Source organism: Schistocerca serialis, chromosome 7 (assembly GCF_023864345.2).
Source record: "Schistocerca serialis cubense isolate TAMUIC-IGC-003099 chromosome 7, iqSchSeri2.2, whole genome shotgun sequence".
NCBI lineage: Eukaryota > Metazoa > Arthropoda > Insecta > Orthoptera > Acrididae > Schistocerca > Schistocerca serialis.
This window is the reverse complement of record NC_064644.1, coordinates 592,119,369-592,133,819: the sequence shown is the minus strand read 5'-3', so window position 1 is coordinate 592,133,819 and position 14,451 is coordinate 592,119,369. Positions and strand designations below refer to the sequence as shown.

At 47.1% G+C, this 14,451-nt stretch overlaps 1 protein-coding gene and 2 non-coding genes across 3 annotated transcripts in view; 1 reads left to right on the top strand and 2 right to left on the bottom strand.

Annotated features, from left to right (window-relative positions):
* LOC126413269 (myrosinase 1-like) overlaps positions 1-14,451 on the bottom strand; it is a 328,262-nt gene that overhangs the window by 214,067 nt on the left and 99,744 nt on the right. The window contains exon 8 of the mRNA XM_050083171.1: positions 2,018-2,133. Within this exon, the coding sequence (XP_049939128.1) occupies positions 2,018-2,133 (116 nt within the window). The remainder of the gene's footprint in view (positions 1-2,017; positions 2,134-14,451) is intronic.
* Trnat-ugu (transfer RNA threonine (anticodon UGU)) lies at positions 6,443-6,517 on the bottom strand. The gene has a single exon. It is a non-coding gene; the product is annotated as a tRNA-Thr (tRNA).
* Trnat-ugu (transfer RNA threonine (anticodon UGU)) lies at positions 12,635-12,709 on the top strand. The gene has a single exon. It is a non-coding gene; the product is annotated as a tRNA-Thr (tRNA).

The following is a 14,451-nucleotide window of genomic DNA, read 5'->3' as shown; positions in this document are numbered from 1 at the left end:
ATTTGTGGCTTCATTTGCGGTGCCATCCACTCCAAACTAGAGCACTCCTCATGGAGTAGCCTTAGCAACACCTACTTGGCCAATAATCCGTTTTTCAGTTCTCATGCCCAAGTCACGATGTGCACATACTCCTGGCATATATGGGAAGTTTTCAGCTCGGGCACCAGCAGTGCGAACCCTGCATGGCCTGGGAGGCTACTACTGTGCAGATACTTGACCCTCCCCCCCTCCCGTCGATTACAGGATGGCTACCATGCTGGGTTTTGGATATATTACATTCTTAATAAGAAGGGTGCAAAGATGCAAAGGCACAAAGGTAGAGCATACACTGCACTGGGCAACCCTCCCTGCACGATTCGCACTTCAGGGAAATTTTAAAAATTGATGGTAGTTCAAACTCAACAATGGAGATCATGTATTTCTTTAATGAAACTTTGTAGAGAATACTGGAAGGGGAAACTCGAATCCAAAACATAAGCCAGATCCAAACAGGGTCTGCGCCAGTAAAACCTTCGGATAGAAGGGGAAAGGAAGAGTGGAAGTATAAGCTTGCAGTGTGGAAAGGAAGTAATACTGCAGAAGCTGGGGCTCCGAGGTAGGCAAGCAAGTACTCACAAAAGAATTATGAGCCCCATGGGGGGTATGCGAATTGGGCGGAAATCGGTAGACGTGATGTATTTGTACAGACAAACAAATGATTTCAGAAAAATTGTATGATTTATTTAACAGGAAGAGCTCGACAAATTGAGCAAGTCAATACTTGTTGGTCCATCTCTGATCCTTATGCAAGCAGCCTTGGCATTGACTGATAATGTTGTTAGACGTCCTCCTGAGGGATATTCTGTCCAATTGGCAGGTTGGATTGTCAACATCCAGAGCAGGTTTGAGGGTTCTGCCTACAGAACTCCGAAAGTTCTCAGTTTGAGAGAGACACCGCGCCCTTGCAAGCTAAGGTAGGATTTAGCAAGTTCGAAGACAAGCAGTAGAAACTCTCGCCGTATGCGGGCGGGCATTATCTTGTTGAAATGTAAACCTGGGTTGGCTTGCCATGAACGGTAACAAAAATTAAGTTATGTGTGTGTGTGTGTTTGTGTGTGTGTGTGTGTGTGTGTGTGTGTGTACACTTGCGTGAATACGATCGTGGGTATGTGTATATCATCCACACCGAAGAGTAAGCACCTGCATTATAACAGAACGTGTGATACAATGTACACTTTATTCAAAACCAATATACAGAAAATGAAGTACATACCGGTGGCGAAATCGTTACAGAAATGGACACTATTCACGTGACTAATTGCATTATTTTTTCGTAGCCTATGGTCCAGAACGTAATTTTTCTGTTTATTTATTAGCTTTTAGTCTGTTCTTTACAAGTTAAATGCAGGCTGTATTCTTTATTACCGTACTCAAATTACTACTTCCAATAGCCAATATTGATGAAATGTGCTCGGGAACCCAACAGGGTAATGCGTTCGTTCTGAAGCGACGTTTTCACCGGTTTCTTGCTTGTTGTCTTCGGCTGAATGCGACGAATAACAAACTTGTCATTCTTCAGTGAACTATCCTGGAATTCGCGTCAAATGATTATAAGCAATGACGAAAAACTTAAGCTAGCAAACGCTACAGGACATTTTTTCGAACGCGCATCCATTACTTAGGGATTTTAAGGAAGTCTGGAAGGACTATTTGGCTTCGTGGTGATAATGACACTATGAAGATAATGACACTATGATAATGACACTCAGCGGAATATTCGGCATTATGAGTTCCATAGCATGGAACAACGACAATCAGCATACTCCTTTCTTATCACAAACATAATTTCCGTAGCCGCAAAAAACTATAAGAATGTCCTACTACCTCTCTGCAGGACAACAGGCGTGTTGTATGTTAGAATATTGTATCATTTCCAAAGTCATTGTGAAAATGTGTTTTGTTGTGTTTAGTGTGTTGTTCTCCAGTAGAAATAACACAAAATTGCCGTCTAGGTGGTATATACAGTTTTTTTCCATACCTGCGTATCAACTAGGACGGTCCCCGTATCCCGAGTCATGGAAGGCGATATACCTTCCTCGCCGGATATCACGAATTTGGTGGCATAATGATTTATTCCGAAGAAGTCAGACGTTCCTGAAACACAAAGTCCTCATTAGGCACTGTAATATTGCTAACGTAGAAAATAGATCAGATCACATTATTATCTTTGTGGTGAATAGAGCCTGTAGAATTTTCGAGACCACAGGGTAAGAAATGAGGAAATAAGAGAATGGACACATATTCATTATATATAGACAACAGTTTAAGAAAACTGACCACGTGGTATAATAGTTAGCATTTATTTGCTAATTACGCGGAAGTGCCTGAATTGAATCATGGAGACTGCTTCACATTTTTTCCCTGATGGAAAGGTCTAGAGAAATCTATATCTCTGCGCCAGAAATGAACCATTTCTTCTGTCAGTGTTTTATTCCTCTAGTAGGTAGCTGACGTTAATAACAGGCTGTCGCGGCCTACCACAGAGATATTTTCCGTGATCATATTTCGTGCTCGCACTGCGAGATAACAGTGCTGGCTACTTTGAACTGCTGCGTGGCTGCACCTAGTGGAGCAACCCGCTAAGACTGGGTAACCAATTCGTCTTACCCGACAGTAATTACCGCAACGCAGTTGTTTACTGACTTCAAGTACATTTTGAGACTGCTGGCGAACGACAGTATGCAGGAATGTACTCAGTCGAATGACGACTCGCAATAGCGTTACGTAGTAGCAGAGTCCTCATCTGTCACACCCACTGCATTACGCTATGCAAACACGTCGTAGACATTCTTAAGACTAGTGGTTGCAGCGCTTGGGAAACGTAGTCACTCAATTTTTCATTCGCGTGTATGAGAAGCTCATCTCCAAAAGATACCACATGCGAAAAACTGAAAAATGAGATAACAGGTGGGTGCGTTACTTAGAACCATTACCTATGTAACAGTAACTGTTATGTCTGTCGAAGTGTGTCAAAGCGTACCGTATCCGCTATATATTGCCCTTTAACACTTGCGATTCACGCCGGAGAGTATCAAATCCAGTCTTATTTCGTTTACGAAAAGCACCAAATCCCTGCAGCCGATCGTTGCTCTTCTTGGTAATGACGTCAAACACAACATGGCCGACATTTTTTACATGAAATTCTTTTATGTTGCAAGGACATGTGTGAAATTCTTTTTTGTGAACTTTTTTTATTAAATTATGCAGTCTGGTATATCAGATGAATACTACGAATCACCAACGGAGACTGGAAATCCAAGGAAAAGGTTGGCTACATGGCCCGAAAAAGTGGAACACAAATGTCGCAAAACAAAATAAGCATGCAAAAAGGCTAGTGTAGGGCCTCAAATGAGAGATAAGCGGGGAGGAGAGGACTACTTTACAGGCACAAATAGGTCTGGTTGATCTGCACCCATTCTAGGCGCAAACATATCATTGTGAACAGAAAAGCATAAAAAACCTCAGTAAGATATGAGCACATTATGGCAAAGATTAAGAAACTTTATGCTAAACGCCATGTACAACTTACAAAAAGGAGTGGCAAAATTAAACTTCGGGGACTTGGGATATTCAGGAGGGGATTTGCCCTTTTATAATGGAGCACTGAATGAAGAAAAAGGTACAGAATCCCCAATGATGTTAGTGACAATGAAGTGATTAATAAAGACAACCTGCAGCACAGTAAAGCTGTTGTTTGTTTTGAAGCACGTTTACTTTTTGTTAATTAATTTACACAGGAACGAAAGTTATGTAGCATACATGTAGGGAAAAGATGTTGTGAAGATGCCAGTCTCCTTAAGGGTGGTAGACGTTAGTGGGTTACATCCTTGTTGCCTGTTGTACAATACACTACTGGCCATTAAAATTGCAACACCACGAAGATGACGTGCTACAGACGCGAAATTTAACCGACAGGAAGAAGATGCTGTGATATGCAAATGATTAGCTTTTCAGAGCATTCACACAAGGTTGGCGCCGGTAGCGACACCTACAACGTACTGACATGACGAAAGTTTCCAACCGATTTCTCATACAGAAACTGCAGTTGACCGGCGTTTCCTGGTGAAACGTTGTGGTGATGCCTCGTGTAAGGAGGAGAAATGCGTACCATCATGTTTCCGACTTTGATAAAGGTCGGATTGCAGCCTATCGCGATAGCGGTTTATCGTATCGCGACATTACTGCTGGTGTTGGTCGAGATCCAATGACTGTTAGCAAAATATGGAATCGGTGGGTTCAGGAGGGTAATACGGAACGCCGTGCTGGATCCCAACGGCCTCGTATCACTAGCAGTCGAGATGACAGGCATCTTATCCGCAAGGCTGTAACGGATCGTGCAGCCACGTCTCGATCCCTGAGTTAACAGATGGGGACGTTTGCAAGACAACAACCATCTGCACGAACAGTTCGACATCGTTTGCAGCAGCATGGACTATCAGCTCGGAGACCATGGCTGCGGTTATCCTTGACGCTGCATCACTGACAGGATCGCCTGCGATGGTGTGCTCAACGACGAACCTGGGTGCACGAATGGCAAAACGTCATTTTTTCGGATGAATGCAGGTTCTGTTTACAGCATTATGATTGTCGCATCCGTGTTTGGTGACATCGCGGTGAACGCACATTGGAAGCGTGTATTCGTCATTGCCATACTGGCGTATCACCCGGCGTGATGGTATGGGGTGCCATTGGTCACACGTCTCGGTCACCTCTTGTTCGCATTGACGGCACTTTGAACAGTGGACGTTACTTTTCAAATGTGTTACGACCCGTGGCTGTACTTTTCATTCGATCCCTGCGAAACCCAACATTTCAGCAGGATAATGCACAACCGCGTGTTGCAGGTCCTGTACGGGCCTTTCTGGATACAGAAAATGTTCGACTGCTGCCCTGGCCAGCACATTCTCCAGATCTCTCTCCAATTGAAAACGTCTGGTCAATGGTGGCCGAGCAACTGGCTCGTCACAATACGCCAGTCACTACTCTTGATGAACTGTGGTATCGTGTTGAAGCTGCATGGGCAGCTGTACCTGTACACGGCATCCAAGCTCTGTTTGACTCAATGCCCAGGCGTATCAAGGCCGTTATTACGGCCAGATGTGGTTGTTCTGGGTACTGATTTCTCATGATCTATGCACCCAAATTGCGTGAAAATGTAATCATATGTCAGTTCTAGTATAATATATTTGTCCAATGAATACCCGTTTGTCATCTGCATTTCTTCTTGTAGTAGCAATTTTAATGGCCAGTAGTGTATGTTCTGCAGACAGTGCCAGGGGATACCATTTAGTTCACCGTCCAGTTTGGGTAAAGATGAAAATAATGTGTAAAATACTTGATGAAATAAAAATATTCTCACAAATTTTCTTTTCAATACTTCTAAACCTTTAGGCTAATAACAGTTCAAAATAAGCCTGAAAAGTGTAAACTGCAGTACAAAACAATGCATATGAATCAGTCAACTATATTCTACTGCTTTTAGTAACGTAATGTATCCCCAGAACAACATCTGCCAAACCTACACAATTTTCTGCTTAAAGGTACCAAATACATTTTTATTTGCGCAATAACAATTAAACAAATAAAAATTCAACAGAGATACTTTGCCTAATGTGTCTCAACATCTCTCTGTATATAGTAACAAAACTACGAAACATATTCTGTTGCTACTGTGGTTTGTAAACAGTTTCTGTCCCTCCCGTTAAATTAGATTTTATGGATTTGGTACCTTTCACAGATGAGCCTTTCGTACGTTCTCAACCATTTTGTGGTCGTTAGGGCACGGGCATTTCGTATTAATACAAATAAACTGTCATTTTGTTTGTCGCTCACTTTATCTTCTCAAGCCTTAACGGTTATCGTAAGATGGAATATACGAGGTGCGTCTGAAAGGTACGGTGAATCCTCTCAGAAAATTAAGGAAACGAGAGTTACAGACAAAATACCTTTACTGGCCTCCAAACTAATCAGCGTCAGCTACAACATACATCGGACATGAGCTGTGAGGCTGCAGGGAACTGTCAGCAGTTGCTTCCTGTGGCATCGCTCGAGGCACGGGGCTCACGTGCTGTTGCGTATCCGCAGCGCGTCTGCGCACTCAGCTCTCTGCGTGGGTTTGTATGAGGAAACGATTGTAGGGCCATATCGTAGGACAAATTAAGATACCAAACTTTAGTGTGTCACATACAAGCCGTTATCTACTGAAACATTTGTTTCCAGATGTATGGATTATGAATCTTCTCTATAAAATTGCCCTACATACTGAAAAAGTTATTTCTTTTTCGGTGGTTTTCCACGTTCGAGAAATATTCACAGGTAATCATTTCGTGAAATGATAATTAAATGGACACCCTAGCTGCAAACAGGCGTTGATGTACTTCATTGGGGACGTGTTGAAAATGTGTGCCCCGACCGGGACTCGAACCCGGGATCTCCTGCTTACATGGCAGACGCTCTATCCATATGAGCTACCGCGGGCACAGAGCATATTGCGTCTGCAGGGACTTATCCCTTGCACGCTCCCCGTGAGATCCACATTCCCAACATGTCCACACCACTACATTCGTAGTGCGCCTAATAGATGTTTGCCCATCATACTCATTACTCGTGGCAGATTAATCTACCAAGTCCCGTACGAGTTCGGGCATAGCGTGTGCGTTCGCACAAAAAGGTCAATGGCCGGGAACCCATAGTTTAACTATATATGACGGTAGTATCTGTTCCCGAAAGAACAGTTACCGTGGATGACCATGCAGCTGTGCTAGAAATGAAATGATAATTAAATTGAAACCCTAGCTGCAAACAGGCGTTGATGTACTTCATTGGGGACATGTTGAAAATGTGTGCCCCGACCGGGACTCGAACCCGGGATCTCCTGATTTCATGGCAGACGCTCTATCCATCTTTTTTTTTTATTTTTTTTTCCTCTGCCATCCTTTTTTTATATATAGATGGAAAAAGGCGTCTTTCAGTTACGACAAACAAAATTAGAATGTACATCCGTAGCAACAACAGAACAAGAGTTTCTTCTAAACTATGAAAGAGAATTTGAAACCAATAGCGTGGTGATAGATAATAAAGAAAGAAAAACGTAACCAAATCCCGCGCGCCATTCCGTGTGCATGGCCCATCTGCGTATAGATTCCATGTTCTAAATTGGTACAACATTTCGCAGCGTTTGGAGCTCCATGACGGCGGTCATCCTCTGCCCGGTACTCCCCAACTGTGATGGGGGTTATCGAAGACACTGCGTAAATAGTTGGCAAATAGTTGTCGGTATCGGGGTGTACACTCAAGTGTGCTATGACTGTCCTGGAGAAATTGCCAGTAATCAAGCACCATCTTCTCATCATCTCGAAAGAGGTAGTATATGGACATGCCTTTAAACCATGTGAGAGCATGAGTCTTCGCAGGTGGGAAATAAGTATCCTCTGGACAAAGGAGGAGCCGTGGCTCAATTGTGCGAGGCGCGATACGTAGGTAGCAGGCGAGGATCTTCTGCACTAGCAGCCATACCTCTAACGCCGATCCACATATTAAACGGTGGTCGTCAGTATCCACGAGGTGGCAATGTGGACAAAGGGGGGAATCCGCCATCCCAATAGCGTGCAGCCTTTGTCGTGTTACAACCTTCACCACCTGGTACCACGCGGCTCGTACCCGCGTGGGGAGGAACGACTTCTGGACCGCTCTCCACACTGCAGGCCATAGGGTCGTAGGGCTCTTCCTCTCAATCACATTGCGAGGGATTGACCTTAGCAGCAGTCTGTAAAAGTCTCTCGCCTTGGGAGGGCGAGTGTTGGGAAGGTCTGGGTGCACGTAACTATACTCAAGAATAAATGCCGAGAGGTGCGAGAGTGAGGGTGTAATGTGCGCAACCGTGACAGGTGGCAGAAGAGACGCCGGCAGCAATTCCTCTAACAGACTACCCGTAAGGGAAGCATCTTTGTGGGTCCACAATTTCATCATTGTGCACAAGTATAATGCTGTAGCCCTCGCTCGTACATTTATAAGTCCCAGTCCGCCATCAAGCGGAGGGAGGGTGAGTGTTTCGTAGCGGACTTTGAATAGGTGTCCGGCGGTAAGGTAATATCCAAACGCTGCTTGCAGTCTGTGTGCCATCGCTGTCGGTATCGGTAGGACCTGGGCCATGTGGATCATCTTAGTTGCCACGTGAAGGTTGATGTATTCCACACGCTGTAGGAGGTCCATCCGTCGAAGTAAGTTCCGGCGAACTTCTGCGCGTATTGCCTGTAGTATTCGTGCATAGTTCATGGCAGCTGTGCGGCGCACATCCTGTGTAAATGTTATGCCCAAGAAACGGATCTTGTTAACGAGTGGGAGTGGGGCTAAAGCGTCCTCCTGTAGACCTCTCCCAATGGGCATCGCTGCCGACTTGGCCACATTCATGAGGCTGCCCGCTGCCAAACCATAGCGATTGATCCATTGTATCACTGAGCGTACCTCGTCACCAGATCGGACAAGTAATAGAAGGTCATCAGCATATATCCTGCAGTGAAAGGTGTGATCCCTCAATGACATGCCCGAGAGCCTGTTTTTCAACCCTCCAACAAGTGGTTCGAGTGCGATCGCGTAAAGGATCATGGAGAGAGGGCAGCCTTGGCGAACTGACCGTCGGATCGGAAAGGGACCCGCAATCCGTCCATTCACCAATACACGGGATGCAGCTCCACGGAAAAGGCGCTGAAAGATGTCGAGAAAGTCAGGCGGGAAGCCCATGCGGGCCATAACGGACAGAAGGAACTTGTGGTTGACTCTATCGAAGGCGTGGTCGTAATCAATGGAGATCAGAGCAGCTCGAAGGCGACAGGATGTGGCGATGGCTATTAAATCCCTGCATTCACTGGTTGCCGTTTGCATGTTGGTCACTCCGCCCTGTGTCGTTTGCTCCATTGAGAGGAGTAGGGGCAGAACCGTCTTCATGCGGCTGGCGAGTAGTCGGGCGAAGATTTTATAGTCCGAGTTGAGCATTGTAATGGGCCTGTAGTCCTCGACCGTCCGACCTCTGGAAGGCTTGTGTACCGGTATTAGGAGACCTTCCACGAATGCAGGTGGCACGTGAGAACCGGGGGTCATCAGTTCTTGGTACATGATGATCCATCGGGGCATCATGAGATCGCGGAAAGTACGATAAAACTCGAGCGGCAGTCCGTCTGGCCCGGGAGATTTGTTGAGTGCTCCCTTGTTAAGCGCGTCCACGATGTCGTCTCGTGTAATCCCACCTAACAGCGTCGCCACTGCTGCATTGTTGAGGGTGTGCGACACGTGCTGCAGTATGTAGTGATCGTCCGCTCCCTCGTCCTCTGTATTCACCTCGTCGTAAAACCGGCGATAGTGATCTGCGAAGGCTTCTGTAACTGCCGCCTGAGTCATTACGACCCTACCACCTGGCAATACGAGGTCCGTGATCAGCTGCTGTCGGCGTCGGCGGCTGTCGAGCACGATGTGATGCATAGACGGGTTTTCTCCTTCCACTCGGTCTTGACGTCGCGATCGCACTACGACCCCCTCCAAACGTTTCCTCGTAAGAGACAATATTTTACCTTTAATTCGGCGGCTTTCCATTTGTCGATTTGGAGATGGTGGTTGGCTGTCGAGTTCGCGAAGCATCGTGTAATAAAAGTCCAATGTGTGACGATGCCAAGCTGCGATATCTTTTCCGAATTGTGTTAGCACACTCCGAAAAGCTGGTTTTGCACAGTCCACCCACCATGCTAGAGTCGATGGGTATCGGGGAAGACGACGTTCGCAATCCAGCCATGTGTTGGCGATAATCTGACGGCATTCCGGGGCTTGAAGATGTGCCACATTCAGCTTCCAGGGTCCTCGGCTACGCCATACCCGCTGCTGTTGTAGAGTGAGTGTGCATATGAAAGCGCTATGATCGGAGAAGGCAAGCGGCCAACGTTCGGCGTCCAATACTCCCGGCGCTAAAGCTCGTGATACATAAATGCGGTCTAGGCGACTGGCGGAGTGACTAGTAAGGTATGTCGGCCCGGGACGTTCACCGTGCACCGTCTCCCACGTGTCGGTGAGAAGCAGATCTCGAACCAGGAGCCGAAGTTCTTGACAAGTCGAGAAATGTGGGACTTGGTCTGTGGGGTGGAGCACACAGTTAAAATCGCCCCCGAAGATATATTGCTCGAAGCGGCTGATAAAGAGGGGGGCGATATCCTCCGAGTAGAACAGCGATCGTTCGCGGCGTTGGTCAGTTCCTGATGGAGCGTAAATGTTAATGATGCGCGTTCCCAGTGCTGTGATCGCCAACCCCCTTCCTGACGGAAGGTAAGTCACTTCTTCGACGGCAATTCCGTCGCGCACTAGTATTGCCGTATCGCTGCCATTCCGGTCCGCCGGTGACACATATGTCACATAACCGTAGAAAACGGGGAGGGCCGCTATATATACTTCTTGCAACAGGGCAATGTCAACATCTGAAGAACGAAGCATCTCACGCAGCAACTGGATCTTCACTGCCGTTCGTATCGTGTTGAGGTTAAGCGTGGCGATACGATAAGCTTGTTGCCGAACCGCAGGTGTTAAGTTATCCATTAAGACTGGAATGACCTATGACGCTTCTGACTGTATTGACACCTTCGCATCCCCCCAAACCTCACCGGCAGTCCTTGCTAGAGAGCCGGCGCCAATGGCGTGGGCCCTGTTGGCGTAACTGGCATGGTTCCGTTGTCGTCGTGGTCATCCGCCCACGTCGGGGAACTGAAAGTAAGATCGGCCTCCCTAGCTTCCTCAGGACACGGCATGGGTGCTTGCATTCCAGAAGGTGGTGGGCAGCATCTGTCCTGCAGCTCGGCATCCGATTTTGCCACTGTAGATACATGTGGTTTGTCCTCAGTTTCGTTCGATGGTGTCACACTGCAGCAAATGGCGGCTGCCTCTGTGGTAGCGTCGTCATTGAAGGTGGAATCGTCATCCTCTGGAGGCTGTGTCGCATCCCGTTCGGAAGTTGCTCTACGCCTCCGCTTCCGTCGCTTCGGAGAGCGTTGCTTCCTGGTGTGTCCTTCTGTGTCAGACGATGGCAAAGAGTCACGACGATCCGGCACAAAGGCAGCCGTAGGCACAATAAGCGAGTCTACGGCCATGCTATCGTCATGTATGTTGTTATCAGTCGACGGGGGCGGCGGCATCGGAGTTGAATCCGTATCTTGTGGAACGGGTGTGTCATCATCGCCCTGTATTGGAGCATGGAGCCGCGACCCAACAGTGGATGTCGGCTGTCGTGGTGAAGTAGTAGCTGTCGTGAGGGCTGCTGCATAAGTCACAGGAAGCAGCGTCGGCTGCGATGGCGGGTCCACTTCAGCCGGCGGCAGTTGAGTGATGCGACGTTGCATACATTCTGATCTGAGGTGTCCCTCCTTCCCACAACCAGAGCAGGTATTCGGTTGCCCATCGTAGATGACGATGGCACGGCAGCCACCGATAGTCAGATATGAAGGTACATGTCTTTTAAGTTCTATTCGAACCTGGCGGACTCCGTTCAACACCGGATATGTCTGGAATTGCGTCCATTTTTCCGCAATATGATCATGGACCGTGCCGTAGGGGCGCAGCGCTGTCACGACGTCCTCCGCCGTTCGAAAGGAAGTTCGAAAATTCTGATCGTGCGAAGTCCCATGCCAGAATAATCGATGTGCACAGTCCCCACATTGCCATCAGCATGGCAGAAACGGAGGCCCTGTTTCGTGTCCCGAAGGATCCGTTCACATGTTGCGTCGTTGATGATCTTGACATATACGATACTACTCACAATGGACAAGTGAATGCCGAGAATGTCGATCGCCGGGATTTTAACTTCTTCTCGTAGAAATCGTTCGACTTCGAGTGCTTTGGGCCGTGCAAATTCGTTGCGGAACGTAAATTTGAGGGTCGATTTTCTGTATTGGTGCGCCATAATGATCTATATGCTGAGTACGGCACGCGCGAAACGGCCGAGTACTATGTAAACAAACACGAGCGCTCGCTCCGCGGCAGGAACACAAACAGCGCGTCCTCACCGCAGCACAGCCAAAGGCCAACTGCCCATCTGAGCTACCGCGGGCACAGAGGATAGTGCGTCTGCAGGCACTTATCCCTTGCACGCTTCCTGTGAGATCCACATTCCCAACATGTCCACACGACTACATTCGTAGTGCGCCTAATAGATGTTTGCCCATCATACTCATTACTCGTGGCAGATTAATCTACCAAGTCCCGTACGAGTTCGGGCATAGCGTGTGCGTTCGCACAAGAAGGTCAATGGCCGGGAATCCATATTTTAACTATATATGACGGTAGTATCTGTTCCCGAAAGAACAGTTACCGTGGATGAGCATGCAGCTTTCCTAGAAATGAAATGATAATTAAATGGACACCCTAGCTGCAAACAGGCGTTGTGCGAACGCACACGCTATGCCCGAACTCGTACGGGACTTGGTAGATTAATCTGCCACGAGTAATGAGTATGATGGGCAATCATCTATTAGGCGCACTACGAATGTAGTCGTGTGGACATGTTGGGAATGTGGATCTCACGGGAAGCGTGCAAGGGATAAGTCCCTGCAGACGCAATATGCTCTGTGCCTGCGGTAGCTCAGATGGATAGAGCGTCTGCCATGTAAGCAGGAGATCCCGGGTTCGATTCCCGGTCGGGGCACACATTTTCAACATGTCCCCAATGAAGTACATCAACGCTTGTTTGCAGCAAGGGTGTCCATTTAATTATCATTTCATTTCTAGCAAAGCTGCATGGTCATCCACGGTAACTGTTCTTTCGGGAACAGATACTACCGTCATATATAATCATTTCGTGCCTGGTATGAATGGATCTACGACGTATTATTTACCTCGAACATCTGATGTGGAATTATTAGATAGAGAGCAGAATAACAGAGAATCCTATTCTAGATGAGTTGGCGACAGCAACTACCTAATGGCATTACAATCGTATTTGCCCGAATTGATGGATGCAGATTTTGGTGAAAAGACACGTTTTTTGCCGGGCCCGCGGCGTACAATATGTCATAATATGACAGTATATAACGAATTATTCCAGGCAAGCTGCAAATAGTTTAATTATTAGCGGTACTTCCTTACTACAGGCTTGTTTCGGTTATTGCGGCAATCTCAAGTAAACGTCTAGCTCGAACAGACGCCCACATTGCATCAGTGAGTTAACTGTCGAAACAAAAAGCATCAACGAGAATAAACTGTCCGTCTAGCTGTCAAAAGCATTTCGCAAAAGCCGGCCGCGGTGGCCAAGCGGTTCTAGGCGCTTCAGTCCGGAACCGCGCGACTGCTACGGTCGCAGGTTCGAATCCTGCCTTGCGCTTGGATGTGTGTGATGTCCTTAGGTTAGTTAGGTTTAAGTACTTCTAAGTTCTAGGCCACTGATGACCTCAGATGTTAACTCCTATAGTGCTCAGAGCCATTTCGCAAAAACATTCTGCAGAAATAGAGATTACGTGACTTATAACGCTCTAAGGATCGACAGTTTACTCACTGATGCAATATCGGCGCATTTTCAAGTTAGATCAGCTCCGGAAGGCTTACGCTTCGAATACGTTGTGCATGAGCTTCCAAGAGTTTCCAACAGCCTCACAACCGATGCCAGAAACATTTTGCAGTTGACGGTAAAGACTCTGAAGGCAGTTCAAGGTGATTGTAAGGTTCGATTCATTTTCTTAGGCCATTCACCGAACTTTCCAAAGGCGCCTTGTATTTCTGAATCGTGGCTCGGATTGGTCAAGGGCGAATCTATTGAAAACAGATGTTGCATTCAAATGTAACGCCACGCCAGATGTGGAGGCTGACTCGGAGAGCGGCGGCACCATTAGAGATGGGTAGCTCGCGAACGAACGGGTGCAAAGGAACGGTTCACCAAGATGAACGAAAGGACCGAAGAACGAATTCCAAGGAACGATCGGTTCATAGTTCACTTCGGTCGCGGCGGTCTACTTATAGTTCCCGGGAACGAGGAACGATCGGCTGGTAGTTCACTTCGGTCGTGGCGGTCTACCTATACTTTCCGGGAACGAGGAATGATCGGTTCATATTTCACTAGTTAACTTTGGTCGCGGCGGTCACTTCGGCAGTTCTCGTTCCAACCTCGGTCGCGTGCTCGTCTCAGTCTCGGTCTCCCTCGGCCGCACTCGTCGTTCTTCGCATGACCACCTGTCTCAGTTCCACTGCCGTCTGCTCCTAATTAGTTCAGTATCCAGTTGTTCGTTTCGTTCACTGCGATCGCCTATTTTACATGTGTTCCAAACTGTTCTTGCACTTGCTTCTGGCTATTCAGCGTCCATGACCGGTAATCAAAAAGTATTTTATAGTTACGTAAATTACATAAAAATTACGTTGTATGTAATACAACAGGTAACAAAAGGGTATATCAGCTCA